Below are 23,881 nucleotides of genomic sequence, written 5' to 3'. Positions count from 1 at the left end.
AACTTTTCACATGGATAAACAATAAATTTCACCTTACCATTTTCAGGATCCAGAAAAAAGTCACTGTTTCCAGATCCGAGGAGTGTGTATCGTATATTGCCGTTGGGTCCGATGTCAGCATCCTTGGCACTGACCTTTAAGATGATTTTATTTGATGGAATATCTTCAGGAAATTGGGCTGTATATGCAACCTTGGAAAAATTAATAAAAGGAATTAAATCACTCATACTCATGGCACAACTTCCACAGTTTTGTATAGGATTCCTTAACAATTCATGTATATAATTTAGCTTTTGCTATTTTGTTTCTTCACAGAAGACTCATCTCACCATATGTGATCAATCTGCTGCCTTACCTTTCCATACCCATCCATTAAAGAGAGTATTTATTGTGAACTTACTATGGATCAGGTGCTATAGGTGCTACAGATAGTAAGAAAACAACAGTGAAGAAAATGGACAACATCTCCACCCCATGCATCCATCATACACACCACATCTTGAGCATGTATCTTTTTTGTTGTTGAGACTCAATGAGTTCTTCAGACCCCTCCATTGATTCGGTCACTACTGACATTTGACATTAACATGAAAGATTTCAACATTGTTTGAAGTAACACATGATAAGAAATAGTAACTTGCCAGTAAAAAAGAAACTAGCAAGAAACTAGAGTTCACTGCACCTTACATTTTGGTGGTATGTTTGTACAGTTGTGGAAAGACTGCTTTCTGGGGAGCCTGGAGACTCATATTCAACATTGCCACTCTCGAACGGTATGAAATTATCCTGTACACAGATCCATTTGTCTTTTACGATATTAGTGACAAGTTATAAGATCAGTCGTGAGTTAGTAAAAATTATTTATTTTTAAGACCTGCAATTTGGGGATAGTAGGAGTATTAGGTATTGGATCTAGCTTTCTCTATTCTTCTCATTTTTACATTTCATCCTAGACTGTCTTACACAGGCATTCAATTGGCACACTAATGTGCAATGGAAGGCATGAGGAGAAGTCATCAAGGCCTTAAGAAGAAACGTAATATTTGTGTTGGCTAGTTTTGTATCAGCAGAGTAGAACACACAGCTGTAATCCCCCCTGGCCTCACCTGATCACACACTGGGATATTGTCATTGACATCGCTGACGGTCACTTCTACCATGGCCTGGGTGACAAAGAGCCCATCTGTGGCAGTGATATTGAGGAAGTACATATCTTGCTCTTCTCTATCTAGTGGCCTCTTCACATAGACCTTCCACTCACTCTGCACCAGGCCCAGGGCGAACCTTCCCCGGGGGTTTCCTCCTGCAAGGAGAACAGAGTTCTGAAGATGTGCAGTGAACTAACCGGTTCCACACATATTGGGAGATAGCCCTTCATTGGCATCACTGATGAAACTGAAAATTGTGGATGCTGCCTTCTTTCCATTCTCCTGCACAAAGCATGGTATTTATATGCCTGGGTTGTACAAGGAAAGTAAAATAGTAACTTTGCAAGAGAATAAAATCCACTTAGGGAAGCTGGAGATGATCTCTTGTTTAGTTCCCCTTAAGAACAATCAAATTCACACTGTGAGCAATCAATCGTCTTCTCAGGATGATACAATTGTCTTTCCCACTTAGTCTCAAGAGAGGATGTAATACACTATAGCTCTTGTTACCAAGACAATTTCATTAGCTGTTGATTATGCAATCAAGTAAAGGCAGTCATCTCTATTAAGGACTCTTTTAATGAAGGTTTTATCCTACAGCTGTGCTCTTCTCATAAGGACTGGAGGTTGGAGAGAAAAGTTTACATAGCAGAGGAAGAACCATTAGTATTAAATAGCCCTAACAAGGGGTCATTTAAGAAATAGTTCTAAGATAAGCACTACAATTAGACCAAATTTACTGGAGTGAAGTTGGTGAAAGTAGAGGAAACGTGGCTGAGAGGAAGTAGAAGAGGCTTTTAATGGACCCAGACACGCTCTTTTTCCACCCATTCAACTCTATGGAGACAACAGCAGTTTAGCATAAGGTAGAGAGAAAGAAACTTGACCTTCTAATTCCTGAAAGAGAAATTGTGTTTATTCAAACATCCAGAAAGACTGAATTGAACACAACTGGCAGGAGGCCAGGAATCACATTGATGGCCATCATTTTGTTTATTTTAGCCTTCAGTGGTTCTAGGCAGCAAGACAACTAAGGGAACAGAATCAGCAACAATCCCTGCCTTGGTGACAAAGCTCACACTCTAGAAGATTAACAATAACTAAAATATAAATAGGGAGTCACAAGGTAGAGAGGGTTTCACTGCTTTGAGCTCCTATACATAACCCAAAACATAATTCAGTGTAAATGGCAAGTCAAAATAAACTTTACCACAAAGAAAACATCACCTAACTTGGAATAGGAACTTAAAGATTATCTTTCCACTTTAAGAAATCAAATACTTCTATTGTTTTGCTTAGATGAGTGCCTTCTAAAAGTTTTTCCTTTATACTGCCTTCATTGGAACCCTAGACAATTCATGTTTAGGGCTGGAGCTCTCCAATTTATTTGTTCAAATAAATTTGTTGGTTCAAATAAAGACTTTAAAATTTTATTGTGATGCTGGTCATGGTGGTGCATAACTGTAATCCCAGCATGCAAGGGGCTCAGGCAAGAGGATTTCAAATTGGAGTCCATCTTGGGCTAAATGATAGTGTCTCAAAAATAGTAATATGCCTAAATTTCTTATAAGTACCCAAAACAAATAAACAAGAGCATACTACATGCCAGCTGCACTATTTCACAATAGAGCTTTCTCACCTTGTCCACATTTTCAAAGAACTGTCTGTCCCTGGCTCATGCCTGTAATGCTAGCTGTTGCCAAGATTGATATCTGAGTACTGCAATTTCAAGCCAGCCATAACAGAAAAGTCTGTAAGACTTTTACTTCCAATTAACAAACAAAAGGCCAAAAGTAGAGCTGCGGCTCAAATGGTAGAGGGGAAAAAAAAAAAAAAGCAAAAGAGCAGCACCTGTTTCTCAAAGGCAAGCCCCAAGACTGGCAAAAAATAAATAAATGAAAAGAGCATGGGGGGTGAGGGCAGGGGGCCAAAGGGCTTCCTACAGAAGATACCTGAGTAGGAAGGAGTGAATTCTAAATGTTGGATTGGACTCAACTATAAGGCTTGGGAGGCAGCCAGTCTCAGGGCCTTTGCATAGTGGGGCAACTATGGGATAAACTGTGCCAAGCTGTGCAGATAGCAAGCCCAGAAAAATTGAGGGCTGCATACTTCTCTTGGGGTAATGGTTCTCAAGTAAAGTTTGCACCTCCCCTCTCCGGAGTGTCTGTCGGTGTGTGGGGATATTTTCGATGGTCACATCAGGAAGTAGGGACACTGGTATGTGCTACTGGAAAGACATACTGAAAGTAGGAACACAGGTTGCTGCTACCCATCCCTCGATACACAAGGCAGCCCCCCCCCCCCAACACAGAATCATCCAGCTAGGGGCATTTGTGGTTGGCTGAAGAGCCCTCTTCTAGGATCCTCCCCAGAAACTCCCTTCCTGCCACCACTGGCTAGGATTCAACTGTGCTGTCACTGAATATTATTTCAGCACACACATATTTAACCACTCTATTAAATGCATTTAGTGCAGGCAGGCCCACACCGTTCTTTTGTTACATGAAATGATTAATGGTGCTTTGTTAATCTGAGGCAGCACAGCCAAATTCTGCTACATCAAGAGCAAAAGTTAAATCTAATTAAAATCAGCTGGTGGTTGGCATTGCTAATAGCAACAATCACTTTAAGCTACGCCACACTCATTACTTCCTAAAGTCGATGGGACGGTCCCTTTGAGTCATCTTTTGAGAATTCAGAGACTATGGAAAAATAATTAAGGCTGAGGATTTAACAATTCTTCCAACTAGAAAACTGTCCCTCAGATTGCTAAAGAACACTTTCTCTCCATGAAACTGCATGCATAGATCAAAGTGTTGCTCCAGGAATCACTGTCTCAATGGTACTACAGAAGTGTACTTTTAAGGAAACCAGACTGAAGTATCACATAATGCATAAAATGCATCAGGTGTTCTTAAGTGAAAAACATCATTAACAAAACAATTCCATTTTAAAAAGGAAGAGGAAGAGAATCTTGAAAAGTGGGGCAACTTGAATGCATTGACATGCTGAGGGCCTTATGCTGCTGTGATTAATTAACTTTTTCACTAACACTTAAGCAGTTCTGGGTCCTGAGGGTATACTAATTGATTTATTTTTCACTCTGAATAATGTAGGTTTCCAAAAGGGAAGGCCACTTGACTATATAAGTATTGATGGATTCTTGAAAATCATTTGGCAGTTTGCTTATGTTCTTGCCTTTAGTGTCCCCGCATAAAATATTAGCTTTATTCCCCCCTCCCCCCACCACACACCAACAGTTCTTGGCACACAGCAATTTCTTTCCTCTTTGTTGTTGAAGGCCAGTCACCCCCAGAAAGCAGCTCCTGATTGGTGATAGCCCTTTTGAATAGAATATGAAGTCCTTGCCCTTACTTTTGCGTAAACTTACTTTTAGTCTTGGTTTTCCATGGCACAGTTATTTACTATTTGAAAACACACAAAAAAGGAATTAGAGGAAACAGTGTTTTCAGAAAAAAAATTTCCCTTAATTTATAGCTACACTTTAGACTTTCTCAGCAAAAGACAAAATAAAAATTATGAACATGAATATGTATATGTTTATATATTTTTATGATCAGGAGAAGCAAACTTGTTTACAAATCTTACTTTATATCAAAGCTATCTTGTTTTGTTCAGAATTACAAAAAATAGAGAAAAGGAAAATAATTTAAAATATCTCTCTTCATTCACAAGAGCTATTATTTTCACTTCATCAAGTGAAATATTTGGCTAAATGTTTTTTGGTTTTTTTTTCCAGTGCTTAGGAGGCAATGAAACTAGGGTTTGAACTCAGGGCCTCTCACTGGCTGGGCTGGCATTTAGGTAGTGCTTCCCAACTGTTTCTCATTGGTTGTTTTTTAGAATAGGGTATTGTTTCCCTCTTGGGAGTAACCTGAGCCATTGTCCCACCACTTTTGTTTTCTGTCTTCCCTGGATGACAAATTCACATTACCATATCCAGCTTCCTCTAAGAAAATGAACCTGTGCTGGCCTGGAACTACAAAGCTACCATTCTCTGCCTTTCAAGCAGCTCCGGTTACAGGCATAAGCCACTGGGTCCCAGCCAGGTTTATCTTTAAAATGGTAAGTGACAGTTGGAGCCAATCTGGATCCTATGGCAAACAATGAGCTTTGGATTACAGCTGAGATAACCAACAATTGTAAATTTTTTTGTAAAAAATTATAAAACACCACCAATTGTAAAGCCAGATCTATTCAGTCATGTCTAGAAAGCTTTTATTACTCATAGTTGTTAGTGTTCCTGCTTCCTGCCATCTCCCATCTTTCCTTAGCAAGCAGGGCACAGGGTGAAAGCAGCTGATGAAGGGGCTTACCTGTGATATGGTAGCTCACTTGACGATTCACTTCGGAAGTGTCTTTGTCCCAAGTGCTGAGGACGGCTACCACCTCACCTGGGGGGTCACTTTCCTTCACATTCCCACGGTATACCTCATGGGCAAAGACTGGTGCGTTATCATTTATGTCTGTCACCTTGACTGAGATCAGAGTTGAGGAAGAGAGGGAGAAGGCTTCTCCCAGGTCAGAAGCCACCACAGAGAAGGAGAATGCTGGATCTGTCTCATGGTCCAGATCTTTCAAGGTGCTTATCCAGCCTGTGTTGCTGTCTATACTGAATGCTTCCATCACCTTTTCAGGATGGGTGTCTGAGTGGAGGGAGTAAGTTACCTGCCCATTGGCTCCCCAGTCCATGTCAGTTGCTCTCACCTGTGTGAGTTTGGTGCCCACAGGCATCCCTTCCATGATGATGGTCTCATAGTTCGATGTTTCAAAGATTGGCTTGTTGTCATTCAAATCTAATACCTTAATATCTACATCCACAGTAAACACAATGTCTACCTTGTCCAAGGGTATAGTAGCGGCTACTTTAAAGTGGAAAGATGGGCTAACTTCATGGTCAAGGCGTTTGTCAAGCTTGATAGTACCTGTTTCCTGTTCTATGATGAAGACTGCCCCTTTGTTGTTCTCTGGCTGTTCTCCATTAACAGTGCTGAACCGGACATTCTGACTGGGCAAAATCCTCAGAGTGTCCACTGTGCTTCCAATGGTGGCATCTTCTGCAATGGTAAAGGAGTACTGAGGCTGTGTAAAGGATGGCAGGAATGTTTCTGGGGGTAGGACGTGGATATAGACAGGAATGAGGGAATGTCTTACTGGAATGCCCCCATCTACTGCTTTGACAAAAAATGACAGCACTGTATTCTTCAGCTGGATAAAATTGCCCTTGGTTACCATCCAGCCATTGTCAGGATCGATTTCCAGGAGATCAGCCACTGAGACAGAGGCCTCACTATAGAGGGAGTAGGTGATCCTTGAATTGGCTCCATCATCTGGGTCCATAGCTTGAACTTGAGTGACCAGGTGGCCTTTTCCCACATCTGCTCTGACACTGGCTCTATATTCCACGGCCATGAACTGGGGGGCATTGTCATTTTCATCTACGACAATCACCCTGACAGTACAGAAAGTTGTTCTCCCTCCACCATCAAGGGCCCTCAGAAAAATACTAATATCTCCTTCCAGAGGATTTTCACGATCTAGCCTTTCTGTGGTGATGACTTGTCCATTACTGTCTATCAGGAATCGATCCTTGGCAAAGTCATTGATGATGGCATAGCTGATCTGCCCATATGTTCCTGGGTCTCCATCTGTGGCTCGAACATGAATTACCTTTGTCCCAGAGGCCACATTCTCTCTCACTTCAGCTACATATGTGCTCTGTGAAAAGGCAGGGCTGTATAGGTTAGCCCCAAGCACCCTGATGTGCACCTGGGCAGTGCTGGTGAACAGGCCATCAGAGACAGACACATTGAGACTATGCAAAGGCTCCATCCGCTGCTTCCGATGGTTGGACAGTGTGATGACCCCGCTCCTGCTATCCATTAAAAAGCTTGTCCTATCATTGCCAGATAAAATGCTATATTCCAACCTATCAAAGTCAGAACTATCTGCATCTGAGGCTTGCACACAAGTTACAAAATGGCCCCGTGGGGCTAATTCACTCACATAGGACTCATAAATGAGCTGGTTAAAAACTGGAGGGTTATCATTGACATCGGAGATCTGAATGTGCACCAGAACCTCACTGCTCAGAGCTGGGAAGCCATTATCTGTTGCTCTGACTTTCAAAATACAGTGCTGTACTAACTCATGGTCCAGCATTCTTGCTGTCAGGATTAAGCCACTTGAGCTGTCTATGTGAAAATAATCTGTGCTGTTATAGGTATCTTGTACAATCTGATAATGCACCATTTTATTGTTTTCAGAATCTGCGTCAGTAGAAATAACTTGCAAAACAGGTGTACCAATGAGAGATGCTTCTGATAGTGTTGTATTGTAGGAGGGCTGATCAAAAACAGGAGGGTTGTCATTGACATCGCTAACTAGTAGGTCAACCGTGACTTCAGCTCTGGCACCAGTAAGAGTGTCACTGGCTCTTATTGTCAACTTGTAAACCGACATGACCTCATAATCCAAAGGACTAACGACTTTCAGGATTCCCGTGTCAAAGTCAATATTAAACTGCTTGAAAGGGTCCCCATCAATAATGATATATATGATACCCTGGCCCTCGGGACTGGTGGCATTGATGCCTAGAATGGGGGTGTCCATCCTGATGTCTTCGCTGATGGATGCAGTATAAAAGGGTTTATCAAACACAGGCATTGCTTTGTTGACAATGGTGATGGGGAGTTCTACAGATGTGGACAAGGAGGGTAGTCCACCATCTTTGGCAAAGATGGTGACGCCATACTCAATGTTAGATAAGTCAGAGTTGAATGCTTCTTTTAAAATAACATTCCCTGAATTGGGATGAATTTCAAAGTGGCCATAGTCATCCTGTAGGACATAGGTCACTTCTCCATTTGTACCTTTATCTCTGTCAATGGCTGTCACCCGGTATATCATGGTCCCAGGCTCAGCATCAACTTGAACAGCAGCATAGTAAGGGAGGCCCACAAAGACCGGTGAGTTGTCATTTATGTCTTCGATATTAACCTTGACCACCACCCTAGCCACACGCAGGTGGTCTAGCTCACGGCTGGCTTCCACCACCAGTTCATACAATTCTTGTTCTTCACGGTCAAAGGGGATGCCAGTGGTCTGAATGACTCCTGAGGTAGATTTTATCTTGAACTTATTTCCTGGGTTTAGGATGCTATATTTCAAGGGCTCATTAAGGCGATTTCCAACTGCATTGACAATAGCAACTTTGGTTATGTTAGTGTGGTTCTCTGAGATTGATGTGGAGTAAAAGCTTTGTGTAAAGTGGAGGCCACTGTCCATGGCTTCCTTCACCATGATGGTGACCATGGATGTGCTGTAGAACTTTCCATCAGATACTTTAGCTATCAGCACATAGTGATCTTTGGAGAGGTTGTTGTTTTGTATGGTGATTACGCCGCTGTTTGAGTCAATTAAGAAATGATCCAAGCTGCCATCCACGAGGCTGTATGTCAGCTCCGGAGGCACCTCAGAGTCAGGGTCTGTGGCGCTGACTTTCAGCACCTCCACGCCAACATAGGTAGGGAGGAGTAAGACGGTCTCAAAGGCAGCCTGAGTGAAAACAGGGGGGTTATCATTGACATCTGTCACCTCAATGTTGACTTCTACAGGACTCTCAGCAGTCAGCTGTGGGCTCCCGCTGTCCCGCACATGCACGTGGAAGTGGAAATGGGCAATGGTCTCATGGTCCAGGCTGGCAATTGTTCGGATAGCACCTGTGCTGGAGTCCACAGTGAAGAACTTCTTGGCTGTGGACTCCACAATCTGATACACAAGCAGCGCATTTTGGTTGCTGTCAGCATCTGTGGCACGAATTACTAGAGGACTGCTGTCCAAACTCCTGACAATGCTATTGACTGGGGCAGCCTCACTCAGGCTGCCTGAGTATTGAGAAAAGAGAAAGGCTGGCACATTATCATTTTCATCAATGACCTGGACATTGACTGTGGCATTCGAAGCCATCCCTGCCATGTTAGTGGCCTGAATGATGAGTTGATATGAGGAAGTGCGCTCGTAGTCCAGAGCTCTCTGAGTGGTGATGACACCAGAATACGGATTGATGGTGAAGGTGCCATCAGTGTTCCCATCTTTGACTTCATAAATGAGGGTCGATTGGCTTATGGCAGAGATGAAAATAACCGATGTACCCATGTCAACGTTTTCATGTATTTCGGCTTGGTAGTCTTTGTGAGTGAACTTGGGGTGAGAATTATCAGACATGGTGACAGAGATTCGCACAATGGCAGTGGCAGACATGGGTGGGGAGCCCTGGTCTGTGACTCTGACTGACAGGACAAACTGACTCATTGTCCTCATGTCTGGTTCTTTGGAAACAGTGATGATGCCCAGGACTGGGTCTATCTTAAACGTGTTCCCGGTGTTCCCTAAAATACAGAAACCAATAAGAAAGTTAGTTAGAAAGAGACCATTAGAGCCATTCTTGAATGCTTTCTCTAAGTGCACTTTAGTGCTATGTGACCAGGAGAAAACACTTGTTTAAATTTATTCTTTATCATTCTGAAAAACATATGTGACTTTCCTTTCTGGAGTAAGGAAAAGTAACAAAAATAAAATATCCAGTACAATTATGAATTTCACATTAGTGGGCTTTTGATTCTGATTAAAAGCAGCATGCTGGGAAATAAGAGCTTCCAGGGGAGATGATTCTGCTAAGAACATGTAGGACTTTCTCATTCCTTGCTTTGTGAGATGAGAGAGACCAGTGCCAATAATATATCTGCATCTAAACCAGTGCTGTATTCCATGGCCTACATTACAAGAAAGACGGTTGTAGGAATAATTTTGCAACATATTCACTTGGTTTCAGATTATTATTATTCAGGTAAACTTAGCTGCATCGATGTGGTACTCTTTCACACTACCAAAATCAATTTCCTCCAAAGTGTGACTTTAATGATGTAGATTTTTATCAGATGTGGAGAATACTTCCCAAGTCACTTTTAGCTTTGCAGTTGTGAGGAATTTTTAGAATGGTCTCCTGTTTTCCCTTCTGCTCTCTCTATCTGCCTCTGCCTATGGATGCACACAAGCACAGTTGCAGGCACTGAACATTTAGTGGTTCTGTGAGGTAGGAAGTGTGTGGTAATCTAGACAAGGTTGGAAGCCAAGAGCTTGAGGCCTGATCCTCAAGTAACAGAAGCCTGAAGAGCTCAGGAAGGTCCTTGGGCCTCAGACACCACAGAGCTTAGAGATCTGCCTGTGAAGTACACAGCATTTGGGGACCTGTGGTTGCTGAGGATGGGTGCAATGGAAGAGGAGAAAGAATGGAGACACAAACATAAAGAAGGTAGGTAATGACACAGAGATCAAAAGTAGTAGACAGTGTAATGCTTCATCCTTGCTTCCTGCTTCCGTTTGTAAGTTTTCTGGAATATATTAAACTATGTTCCTACTTTGCATTAAGTTTCTTGCTCTGTGTTCACATTCCCTTAAATCTGGGGTTTTCCTTTTTTATTTTTCTTAGTACAGTAGTTTATAGCAGAAGTGCAGGCCATTTCAATGTCAAGTCATTTAAGGTAGGCTCCAGGACTCAGAGACAGTTACAGGATGTGCACATTGAAATATATAGCACATTCTACTGTGTGTATACTTTTGCTACATAATAAACTGTCAATTTTGAATAGAACAAATGGTCAAATTCAACAAAGTATTTTTTAAGGATTAAACATATCTAATTAAAAGGTTAATTTGATTTCCAGCTCCATAATGTAATTACAAAACAATGCTATTTTAGTGCCATTACAACTATTTTATGTTTCTATGAAACACGGCCATTTGTAATATAAACAAGAAGATCAGTGATCTTATGAGTAAACTTTTAGTTTCAATAAATAGCACTATGGATTTGATGAATCTAGCATTTGTACCAGGAATCATGTCATCCGAGCAATGGATTTTCCAATGATGTACTGGCATGCAGCTCCAATGGATGAATGCAAACAGACCAAATCTCACTGCTCAGTGGCTACCACGTGCTAACTCAGAGTTTATAAGATGTCTTCCCCACCTCTGGGCTCAGGGGCATTGCTTCATCCCTGACAATACTCATTATGGGAGGGATTTAAGGAAGACTTGGTAAGTGTGCTGTCTGAGAGCTGCTGTCTGCTTGTTTTGCACATACCTAACCAACCCATTTTCTTAGAATCCAGTCCTTGCGTATTCTCTTCTTTTTAGCTCAGGCTTGAATTCAGGGCCTCAAGTTCTCCTTTGGTTTTTTGTTGTTCAAGGCTAACACTATAGCACTTGAACACACCTCTACTTCTGGCTTTTTGCTGTTTAATTGGGAATAAAAGTCTCACGGACTTTACTTCTTGGGCTGGGTTTGAACTGTGATTCTCACACATTAGCCAGTAGACAGGATTGCATGTATGCACCACTGTGAGCACATGATTCATTCTCTTCCATTATCAAATCTTTAGAAATCAACCTCTGCTTATTTTCTTGAAATCTATCACTTATAGATTTTTGGCACAGAGGCCAAAGCTGTGCTTCTTACTTATCATTACCTTACTTATCATTACCTTACTTATCTTTATCTCAAATACAGTGCCTGACACAATCTGTGAAGTCACTGAGGAGAAAGGAACATCTGAATTATTTTAATTATCTGTTTGTGAGTTTTAGAATCTCCTACATCTCTATCCTATGCCACCTCTTGGCACAACGTCTCTTCTGTGCTGCTTCACAACGTCTCTTCTGTGCTGCTTCAGATCTGCCCTCAGTTCCCAAATATCAAGCTATAGCTAAATGTAAGACCTGAATTGCTGTGCACCAGTTCTGTAGGCCAAAATAAAAGCTTCAGCTGTTACTTTACAGGCCAAGCAAAGAGACAGACAATTTATAGCCTACCAGAAACAGAGTAAAATCTGGTTTATCGGAGGTTTGTGAGACAAGTTAAATAAAACATAACATTTTATACAACCACTTGTCACTTGGTTCAAAGTGCTGAAGCATCTGGTGTGCTCCCCTGCTCTCTCTCTCTCTCTCTCTCTCTCTCTCTCTCTCTCTCTCCATCCCCTGGAAGGCAGTTTGCTTGGCTAAGGCCAGGCCAGCCCCTGGATGGGGCTGTTATCTCCATCGCCAAGGGGCTCACCAGCTACCAGCAGTGAGAAATTTGTTTCACTCATGATAATTCTCATTAGCTTCTTACATGTACAGTCAATTATCATTTTAAAGATAGAAACTATTCCTGTATTTTCTGGAAATTTGTATTTTCTAAATAAAGGATGTTTTCAAGAACTAGTCTTTCTCTTTTGCTTTAGTTGATTGTTAAATAAATCACCTGGAGGTTAAAATAAGTGGAACAATCTTTTCAGCAGAATGGCAAGTTAACTTATTCCTTGAGAACCTCCAAATTGGTGTAAAAACTTTCTGGCTCAAACAAATAAAAGTAGTGATCTTGATGATAAATATAAAAAGCAGATGGATACACAATTAGATGTCTAGAAAGTGATAAGAAAATTAGATATGAAGTCTTATGTCCAAATGGTGACATGAGACAAGACATATAAATGACTGAATGAATGAACAAAGAAAAAAAAATAAGACTAGATAGAAAACAATCCATAGAAAAACAAAAAAAATGTTGGATTAGGTGACTTTTTCTGTGATGTTTAAACATTTATTTCTGTTCAAGTTTCCTGTTATTGGTAGAATCAGAAGAACTTTGATTACATAGTGAAGTGAAAAAATGTCTGTGATGCACAGAGCTATAGAACTGCATTACTAAGTAGTTGAAATGAAACCCCATGAACACCTACAAAAGAAATGGAAGAAAGTTCTTCTTTATGTGGTCATTATGGACCAACGTTTTGTCTTAACTGCCTTCCCCCTTTTTTATTTATAGTTAGTCCACATTCATGTAAAATGTGAGCACCTAATAGGGGAGAGATTTTTAGATGATTACCAAATGCAGAGATGTTCATAGAAGAAAGTTATTGCCTTTTCCTTTTCTAAAATTTATAGTCTAAAAGTGTCATTCTAGCATTTCTATTTTAATTCAGCCACTCGCAAAATGCTCTTTATTTAAATGAAGGAAAGGAAGCTTTTCTATTGCTGGCATGAAAGGAGTTTGCATTTGGCATTACGCACAACAGACAGAAATGTTGCAGAACATTTTGGAAATATATGCCTTTAATCACAGAACAGAAAGACAGAACAGTGGAAAAAAACAGAGTGGATAAGAAGTATTTGTCATTTTTTAGTCTTATCTCTTGCTTGGACATTCATTTTTCTGTCCTAAGTGTTTCCTAGCTATTGGTCTTCAAATCACCAGTAAACTACAGTCTCTTTCTGAGTGGTAAATCACAATTTAAATGTCAAGTTTAATAAGAGATGAGTGTTAGTTACTATGGGTCTGGTTAAACAAGAGACCTCATCTCTACCAGCTATGTGGCGTTACTCACGGGTAAGCATATGGGGATTTCTTCAGATGTTCCCCAACTATATATAAGATTCAGTTCCTAGAACAGCCTTCAGGTGATGGGAGCCTGTAGCTGTTTCAGTTTGAGACTATAGCTTATGGGTAAAGGTTACTTTTTATTTCTTGTCTTTTTCTCTATTTCAGAAAAAAATCTAAGATTACTGTTATTGGAATGCGAAGAGCTTGATATATCATCATCCCACAAACGGTAGTTTACTCAGCCAAAACATTCATTTGGACATGTTTCAGTGGTAACCATCTAAATTTGACATAGTTGCAGTACACTCCTGTAGGCCGAATGTCATGCCTCATGCGGAAATCTGAGCAAGTGTTGCAGCTCTCACCTGCTTCTATGGTATATATGAGTTCTGCATTTTCCCCTTTGTCTTTGTCCAGAGCCGTTACTTGCAGAACAGCTGATCCCAGAGCAGCTGATTCAAACACAGATGCTTCATACAGTGGGTTGGTAAAATAAGGACTGTGATCATTAGCATCTTCCACATTCACAGTGACTCGGGCCAAGTTTCTTCGATAAGGAAACTCCTGATCTCTGACCTTTAGGCAAAATACAAGAAGCAGTAGGACTAAAATCTTAATCACAAATACTCACATGGCTACATCTGCAGGGAAAACACAATGAGAAAATTCATGCAAAGAGCTTGATCCAGCCAGTCCCAGGCACTTGGCTTGTGCTCTATATGGGCAGAATTAATGAGAGAGAAACTGATTGTGAGCCAAGTGCTCTGCTCATGTCTGTGAGCGAATCAGGGACAGGGAACACATCCTTTTACAGCATAGCTGGATGCCTGGCCCATGGTCAGTGCTTAGCCAGATGCCTGGATACAACAGATCCAGTCCTTGGGTCTAGGTCCCTTCACACAGCCACTTCCCTCTTGTGATATAGGTCTCCAGTGCTTGTGCATGGTGGATGGAGGCTCTTTTGGAGGAGAAGCTAAGTAAATTTAATGCATACAATGTTAGTCACAACTGCCACTCATTCAGAAAACATGTAGTGTCATCCATAATATATGTAGGTCTCTGACTAGGGATCTGAACTCTAATGGTTCAATAACAAATTTAGTCTCTACCCCCACGAAGCCTAGCATTAATTGGAAAACATAAAACAGACAGAGCCTGTAATGCCAGAAGCAAGTGTGAGCATACGTGCCCTGAACATGCCCTCTGAGGGAGCAAGAACCGGACATTGCACTGTGCTTCCTGGAAGAAGCAAGAGGAACAAGCAGAAGCAGGAAAGTGGTGACAATGTCCACATGTGGCACTTTTTGGCAAGAAGATACAGTATCTACAAATGTCCAGAGCTCTATGACAGGTAGGATTCATCCAGTTCTGATTTCTAAATCTGGGAGCCCCCAAGCGACCTGACCAAAGAAATGTGCTTCATGGCTATGAAGCTTTCTGGCTTTGCACAAGCCAGAAGCTTATAAATAATTGATTCTTCAACCAACTTTTATAGTTCTATGTAGCACTAACCAAATGTGTAATCTTAGCTTGCTTAGTTTTCAACTGCATAACTTCAGAGGGTTGTGAAGGAATTAGAAAATGCATTGACAACAGCCATCAAGGAAAGTGTTTTTGTTCTTTCTTTCTTTTTTTTTTTAAATGTATTGTACCTAGAAGGAATGAGCAAAATAACTAAAAGTGGCTTAGCTTGGAGAAAGGTAGCACAAAGGAATCATTTTTGTTTTCATATTCAATTGTAGATGATAAATGGTAGAGGGTGACCAATTAAATTCTGAGTTTGTTAACAAAAAAATGAACAGAATGACTTGAAGAACTATGAGAATGGAGTTAGTCATAGGCATGAGGCTTCAGCCCTGGAAGAAATCATGCCAACTCAAGTTCACGAGTGTGCTGAATATTTATAGACTGGACTGCCACACCCAAGGATAAAGCTGGACTAAATTCTGGCATTCTTGAAATCTAGGTAAATTCCAATTGAACATCAGCTTGAAGAGTATAGGGACTTTGTCTCTTCTGTGTCTTCAGTGCCTCAAACAGTGCATGGAAGGCAATATGTGCTTAGGAAAATAGCTGTTGATTCAGTGAATTCGGGGCAGAAAGATGCAGCTGATGCCCTTTGCAACTTGCCCCTCTATTCCTTGGAGTCTTAGCTAAGAGGCATTGTTGACTTTCCTCTCACCAGGAAGGTGAGAGGAAACTTTCAGTCTTAGTGTATTTCAAAGCTAATCAGATTAAGTCTCTGTCAGCTTTCCTGGTCTTAGGAATGCAGTGGGGGCTGGAATAAACTCTGCATTGCCATAGAGTTGTTAGAGGGATGGACTAGACCATAAGTCAATCAAAGATGACTCTCTCAATTATGTGAAGTAGCCATATATACTTGTATGTATGTATATATGTACGAATGTACATATGTATATATGTATGTGTATAATGTGGTTTGAATTCAGATCCTCACACCTTGCTTGGCTTTTTCACTCAAGGCTGATGCTCTACCACTTGAGCCACTCCTCTACTTCTGGCATTTTGCAGGCTATTGGAGATAAGAGTCTTGTGGATTTGTCTGCTAAAGCTAGCTTCAAACTGTGATCCTCTGATCTCGGCCTCCTGAGTAGCTAGCCCATGTACTCAGCCCAGACTTGAAGATAAGGGTAGAGGATGCAGTACAGAACTCATTGTATATACTACAATTTAAGAAAAGTAAGGGGAGGGTGAGTGAGGAGGGTGAGACTGTTGATGAGGTGACACTGATCAAGGTGAATTGTATTTATAAATGGCTTTATAAAATGGCAACATCTTTGTACAACTATCTAAACATAATAAAAGATTTTTTTAAAGTAAGTCAACTTTTGTATTTTGAACTTGAGACTTCTCAATTTTTGTAGGCCTTATTTTGTGTCCTTACTTTGTGTTGAGATATCTTTTGTGTGCTCATGTTTATGTTCAACACCAGGTCCAATTGCCAGTATAATAAGTGACAAATTGGGTCTCAAAGTACTTCCAAGGACAAAGCATTGCCCTGTGTAAGTAAATGATTACCCTTGTGATTAAATACAAGGGAATTTTTAAAATAAAAACTCTGACATAAATCTTCTGGATGCATACCAATCCCAGAGCCGAATTCTTCTTTCAGCAGTCAGACAGTCAGCAGCATTTACTGAACCGCTAGTTTCTGCAGAACCTGTCTAATATTTCAGTTTGGTAATATATATAGAGAGAGTTGCCATTTAACTACAGTAATTCTTCATGGAAATAAAAAAGGCAAAACTGAATGTGAGCTGGCAGTGAAAAAGATCCAATTGATGACTGCTTACAAAATGGAGGCTCTGTATTTCTGAAGACTGGAGTGTGTGCCTTGATTGGCCAGTGGCTCTGTCGGGACAGGAGAGCAAGGCACGCAGCTGGGGCTTACCATCACATTGAGGATATGCTTGTCCTGGGCCTCATGGTCCAGTCTCTCAGCAGTGTACAGAACCCCTGTGCTGGGATCAATGCGGAATTTCCTCATGCTGATGGAGTCGATGCTGCTGTGCACAGTGTAGCTTAGCTTGTGCTTCTCGTCTCTGTCTGTGGCTTCAATCTGGATGATCTCTGTATCTGGAAGCACGTCCTCAGAAATTGTCACTTCATAATTTGGCTGGGAGAATTCTGGGCCATTATCATTATTATCCAGTACTTTGATAAATACCTATAGTTATAAAAAGATAAGACTGATGACTAACTCTAATTCACTTATTGCTAATAAATAAACCACCCCCCTTCCTTCCTCCCACCCTGTGTACCTACATCCTAGATTCTTATAGCTATCTCAACATTTGGAAACTCTTATTTAAGGAAAAACTCTCCATAATTAGCAATAAACCAGCAGCTCACATTAGCAGGTACATAAACTATGATCTAGTCAATATTCTCACTATTAATTCAACAACTGAGACAGCCACTAGAAGGTAGTGATTCCATGGAATTATTGTAGGCACCATGGAAATGATCTAAAGCTGACCTTCATTTGTGAAGTTCTTATTTCCTTAAGTTTTCATTCTGTGTGTTCTTCTCATGGTGCACCTTTTTGCTAAGGTATGGGAAGCAGCATAGAAAGAAGGGGCAGAGGAAAGGGAGGGAAGAATGGAGGTAGACTCCACCTAGTCAGAGATTCTCAACACAGCACCCATACCTTGTGGCTCTCCTTCAAATGGAAAGGGTCTGGCCATGGTTAGAGTTGTTCAAGTGCTGTTTCTAGGTTGTTTTCTTTCATAAAGCACTTTGTGATTAAAATCTCCAGGCAGGTATAAAAGTAATGGTGTAATGAATGCGCATGTACTCATCACTCAGCTTTGACAGTGATTGGATCATATTAACCTGGTTTCATCTGTCTTCCCATTGATCCCTACCTGCTACTCTACATTGTTTTGAAGCAGGTCTCAGTTATATATAATTTTAGTACATATCTCGGAAAGATAAGGACTCTGGGAATAAATTCAAATGTACGTGGTAGCAGACACAATAACATTATTGTACCTAAATGGAGACAAGGATAATCCTAATATTAAATATTCAATTCATATTCAAATATATTGAATTACTTTTTCTTTGTCTGACAATCCTCAGGGCCTGACTACTGACCCTGAGCTTTTTGTTCAAGGCTGGTGCTCTACCTCTCCACTCACATTCCTACTTGTGGTAGTTTTGGTGGTTAATTAAAGATAAGAGTCCCATGGACTTTTGTATCCAGGGGTAGCTTGTTGGGGATTCATGTTGGCTTTAAGGGGGAGAAGGGTGATAAGAGCGCTCCCGAGACGCTGCCCTTCCCCCAGACCTGGGGTAGTGTGGAAGTGAGCCACACCTATCTCCTTCTGGGTCTAGAACCAGAAGGGATAGCTTTGAGACCATCCCCCCACCTTGCGCCAGCGAGCACCTGTGCTCCCCTTTTTGCGGGCTTTGCCCAGAGGGCGGTATTATGGGAAGTGATGTTAGCCCATGAGGGAGGTCCTTGGGAGCTGCTCGTGGATGGACAAGCTCGCCAGCCTATCACCAGCTCCTGCTAAATCCTCATCATCATCATTATATTACTGTGAGCCCCTCCCGATTTAACCGGATTGCTCTCTAAAGCATCTCCGAGATCCGTCTGCGCCTGGCTTCCTTGGTGGGTAAGGAGGGAGGAAAAGGGGATCTCATTCGGCCGCATGCACTTTAGGCTTGCCCGTGTCCCTTCGCTCCACCTTGGATGCCCGTGGGTCGGGCACCCAGGGGAGAGGGTGAAAAGGGGAGCACTGATAAGGGAGTAAGCTTAGCATCCCCGCACCAGGGGAGGTGAACCTAGCCTGGCAGTAGCTAGGATGATTATAAACATGAGCCACCAACAATCAGTTTCCTTTAAAAAAATTTTTTGTGCCTGTGCTGGGGCTTGAACTCAAGGCCTCATGTTCCTAGTTGTCTCACATGAAATTATTAGCAATACTTGTTGCTACTGAACTGCTTATGTTTCAACTTTTTTTTCCATTAGGCAGAGTTAGGAAAGAATTAAAAAACTATTTCATGAGTTCATAATGACATTTCCAATTCAAAATTGGAGCATCAGAGTTTTTACCTAACATCATTGTTTTCCTATTTGTTTCTCCTTTCCCTCACAGAGACATTGCTCTTATTCAATGACAAAGTCATAATTAGTCACTGTGTTATCTAAAATACATGCTCAAACCTCAGAATAATAATACAGCATGGCGATTGCAATTATGTTGTAATTAAGGTCATTCAAAACAATTTAGCATTCATTCTCAGGGATTAAGTAGGAATAAGAAGTTGTACTAACATGACTAAAATCACTTAGAATAGTTCTCTGCAAAGACAAAACCACGATGGTATACATTCAGAATCATTTACTTCCACATTTCAGGCTTGGTTTTAGCATTTAATTTTTTAAGTATATGTAAAAGTTACAAACTTAAGTTTCCAAAAAATGATCAAAGAAGTTTGGTTTCTTTGCCCTTTCCCCTTCACACTATTCCCTCTGTCTCTAGATTTTCCAACTGGGGGTGATCTCTTCTCCCAAGTAACAATTGGAGAAGCTATCATTCTGAAAATATCTAGAGACATTCTGTTATTGTTACAGCTAGAGGAAGGGACTCTGCTGGTATTTAGTGAGTATAAGCCAAGGAAACTTCTAGACATACTACAAAGCAGAGGACAGACCCCAACAAAGAAATATCTGACCCCAAATGCCAATATTGTTGTTAAGGAACCCACAATGCATCCTACAGATAGCGTACAGAAGATAGGGACTCTGCCAGTAGGTAGATACATGTATCATACTTCACCCAAGTAGTCTGCCATTGTAGTTCATTTAAGATGTCTCCAAGGTTTGCTCATAGAAATACTTTGCAAAGAAGAGTCTTATACCCATAACTTTTAATATTTCTGTTGGCCTATATTTGGACTCTAGCATTGGAGTTGCTTGATTAAACGATAAATGCTTTTGTAGCTTTGTTAGGTATTTTCATATCTCCTCTCCCCCAGGGCTTTATCTTTTTCATTCTCATAATAATATGTAAGAGTATCTGTCTCTCACAACCTTGCCCAAGGAGCATGTGATAAGAATTGGATGTTTTGTCACTCTGATAGAAGAGAAATAGTATCTTAGTGGAGTTTTATTTTTCATTTCTCTTATTATAGGTGACGCGAACATCTTTGCATATATTTAAGAGCCATTTGCATTTCTTTTTCTGTGAAACTATTTATATCAGTTCATTCTTCTCTGAGTTAAGTAGTCTTTTTCTTTATTTTTGGAAACTTGGAGATAGAAAATGCAAAGTCGTGTGTAATTTTGTTATGTATTTTATTTTGCTCAGAGTGAGGTATTTTTTACCATGCAAATGTGACTATACCAATCTTTTCCCTTATTGTTTTTGGGTTTGAAGTCATAGTTTAGGATATTTTCTGCACTTGCAGGTTATAGAAGAACACACAATTTTTCAAAATAGCATTCATATGTTTCCCTTTCTTTTCTTTTTATATATCATATTCATTTGTAATTTTTCCTGATGTAGTATATGAGGAATGGATCCAGTTTAATTTTTTGTTTTTGCACATGGCTCAGCATTTGTTCCAGATCTCTTGTTTTAGAAAACTATCACTTCCCAGTGATTGAAGAGGCCACTTTCACTCCCTAATATTTTGGCATATACAATTAGTATATTTCTGGATTTTTCTCTTTAATTTTGTGCTGGTATTGGGGCTTGAACTCAGGACCTGAGTGCTGTCCTTAAGCTATTTTGCTCAAGGATGGCTCTCTACCCTTGAGCTACTTTTAGCCTTTTTCTGGTTAATTAGATAAAAGAGTCTTATGAACTTTGCTGCCTGTGCTGGATTTGAGCCAAGATACTCAATCTCAGCCTCTTATATATCTTAGGATTACAGGCGTTAGTCACTTGATGCCTAGCTAGATTTTTTCTACTCAGTTCCAATGTTTCATCTGCCTTTTCATTCAACAACATACAAAACCTTTTAATTATATAGGCTACAAAATACATTTTGATATTTGCAAGAAAGGGCTCTCATTTTGTTCTTCCTTATTAAACTTCCTTACAAACCTAATAGTCCACTTGTATAGGAGCTGACAGAAACTTGGTAGCTTTTAATTGAAATTATGGGAAAGTACAGGTTAACTAAGGGAGAACTGACTTCTTTAGAATGTAGTCTTCTCTCCAATGCTATGCTTTTTCTCTTTTCATTTGTTCAAATCACTGGTTTTTTTGTCTGAGGTACTTTGGTTTGCTTGAGGCAAGGTTTGAATTCTTTTTAGAATACTTTCTAGCACCAGTGCAATTTTCTTTTGCAAGATATTTTTCAGCTTTTCACATTTTGAGTGACATCTCTAGGTTACTGATTTTTATATGTTAACCTTATAACCTACTATTTTCCTATGTTTTTTAATCACTTGAAGAGCTTTTTTCCATTTACTGTTTTGAGTTTCTCAGGTATAATATATCACATGTCATGAAAATAAAATTAATTTTTTTCTTTTTAATTCTTGTGGCATGACTACTTTGTCTTATTGCATTGTATTCTACTCATAACATAGCATAGATACAGTGACATTATCATCTTATTCTTGAGTAATAGGTGCTTCTCCATTAAATAGTATGCTGCATTTCACTACCTAGCAGAAGGTTATTCTTTTTAACAATCATGGCAGCTAAAGCAAGGCTGTGCTTGTCAGTAGCTACACCATCATCCTCCATGGTGCAGATATGGTTTTCTGAACAAGAGAAAGAAAGCAGAGTGGTCACTTTTGCACTGAGACATGGTACAAGCCTTGTCCTGGAGTAATCCTCACAAAAAGGCTGAGGGAGTTGCCAATAGCTTGTTTTTAGGATCAGTGTGTTTGCAAAACCATGCTTGATTCTCCTAATGCCAGTTCTTTCCTTGAAAAAGCTCAAAGATAACTTAGTTAAGCTGCTAAAGTATTTTAATTTCACAAGCTAGTTGTATTAACAGGGCCAACTAACCTACTGTGCCTTCATGAAGTCTCAAAGTTGATGTGCTTTTGAAAAGCCTGCCTCTTTCTGCTTGCCTAATCTACAGTCAGAACAAGTGTTTCTCTGTCAATGACTTCCTTCTCCCTGTTTGCTTTTTATTTCCCACAGTTGGGGCCATTTGTGAGCTTCTGAACTAACAAACAAAGCAAAGTAACTCTCAAAGATGTTGTGTTCAAAATGGTAATTGAAAGGCCTGAAGAAGTACAATGGATTCAAAGCAGGAGAAAACTCCTATATAGGAAGCCTCTTCAGAGTTGGTTTCATTACTACCCACCACAAACATTTTGGGTTTTGCAGGCTTTTTCTAATCAGGTCTGGGCAGATTCCAAATCCTGCTTTATAAAGACTTATGGCATAAAGTGCCCACAGGGGTGATTTGTAGGGTAAGAGCTCTGTCTTTTATTAGAACCAATTAAGTCCCCAGTTACTGAAATTTTGTTCTGCCTCAGCTGGCATTTCAGAACTATATTTTCGACATCTAGTAGTAGAGATTTCAAAGGTGATGCCTCCATATATTTTCCTTACAAATTTTATCTTTGAGTGTATGAGTAGAAAATCATCAGCCTGTACTTGTATTACAGTGGATAAATTTGTGTCAGATTTATATTCCTAACTTTTCAGTAGGGGAAGCCAAGCATTGATGGCTCACACCTGTGATCTTTGCTAATCAAAAAGTTGAGGCTTGACAAGTGAAGTTCAAAGCTGGACAGAACAGTCCACTTGCGATTCTTATCTCTAATTAACTAACGAGTCAGTGGGGCAAATATCAAAGGATCACAAAGACAAAGTTACAAGGGCCGTGCCAGACTCAAACCCAGATCCTTTGAAGCCAGTTCTGTATTGATTTCACTATACCACTTCTTTGTACATTTATATCACAAGCACATTAAGAATAAATGTATGTAACCTATGTCAGCACATATTTCTGCAAACATCATAGGTTTGTTTACTATGGAATTTTTCTTTTGTTCTTTTATGAAATAGATAACTGATATGGCCATTCACATTTCAGGAACATTAATCATGAGATTATTTTAAATAGAAGAGCTCCCTGCTGTTTTTAAAATTGGAACTCATCTTCAAAAATTGCTTTTCTCATACAATGTCAGGCAGATATCTATTACATATAGAGAGATTCTATCATTACTTCTGAAAACAGAAGTCTCCAATGTAAGTGCTGGCTTGCTGACTTATTTATCTTCATGCACCTATAGTGCTGTCAGAGTTTCTTCATCTCAATATACAAGAAAGGTTTAGGGCTGCTGCCTTTTTTCTACCTGATAAGAGCAGATGAAGGAAAACCCTTGAAGAGAGGAGTTGGCTGGGAGGATCTCTTAATCTTGGACTCACTGAAGTGTCAACAAGAATGATTTGACTAGCCCTCCCCCTTTTAAACAGGTAGAGATTGGAGGGGAAGAATAAAACAAAGTCCAAATCCTTCAGGTAAAATATGCTTTCTAAAGAAGTGGGCCAGTGAGGAACTCCAAGGAGAGCACTTAGAGCTAGAGAGTGCCAAGTGAAGATCAAGTCTAACCATAGGAATGCAGGTCACTACCCTTCAGCACCAGTGGGCATAGGTCTTGCAGTAGAATGGTGATGCCAAACTCAATAAACTCCGTGAGATGTAAGAATTTAGGAGTTTTGGAAAGAGATTCTTTTAATGTCAGATTTGATTGTGGAGCACACAAATCAAAGCTGGTTTTTCTCTTTATAAATCCAAAGCATGACTTGAATAAGAAAAACATATTAAAAGC

General features: G+C 40.2%; 1 protein-coding gene across 2 annotated transcripts in view; it reads right to left on the bottom strand.

Annotated features, from left to right (window-relative positions):
• The window catches only part of Fat3 (FAT atypical cadherin 3), a 506,722-nt gene that overhangs the window by 78,975 nt on the left and 403,866 nt on the right, over positions 1-23,881 (bottom strand). For both annotated transcript variants that reach the window (XM_048345620.1, XM_048345621.1), the window contains exons 7-11: positions 17,009-17,284; positions 13,962-14,172; positions 5,486-9,559; positions 1,107-1,303; positions 38-191 (exon numbers count right to left, since the gene is read on the bottom strand). In XM_048345620.1, the coding sequence (XP_048201577.1) occupies positions 38-191; positions 1,107-1,303; positions 5,486-9,559; positions 13,962-14,172; positions 17,009-17,284 (4,912 nt within the window). The remainder of the gene's footprint in view (positions 1-37; positions 192-1,106; positions 1,304-5,485; positions 9,560-13,961; positions 14,173-17,008; positions 17,285-23,881) is intronic.

Source organism: Perognathus longimembris, chromosome 4 (assembly GCF_023159225.1).
Source record: "Perognathus longimembris pacificus isolate PPM17 chromosome 4, ASM2315922v1, whole genome shotgun sequence".
In the NCBI taxonomy this organism is placed as follows: domain Eukaryota; kingdom Metazoa; phylum Chordata; class Mammalia; order Rodentia; family Heteromyidae; genus Perognathus; species Perognathus longimembris.
This window is presented reverse-complemented; position numbering and strand designations above follow the sequence as displayed.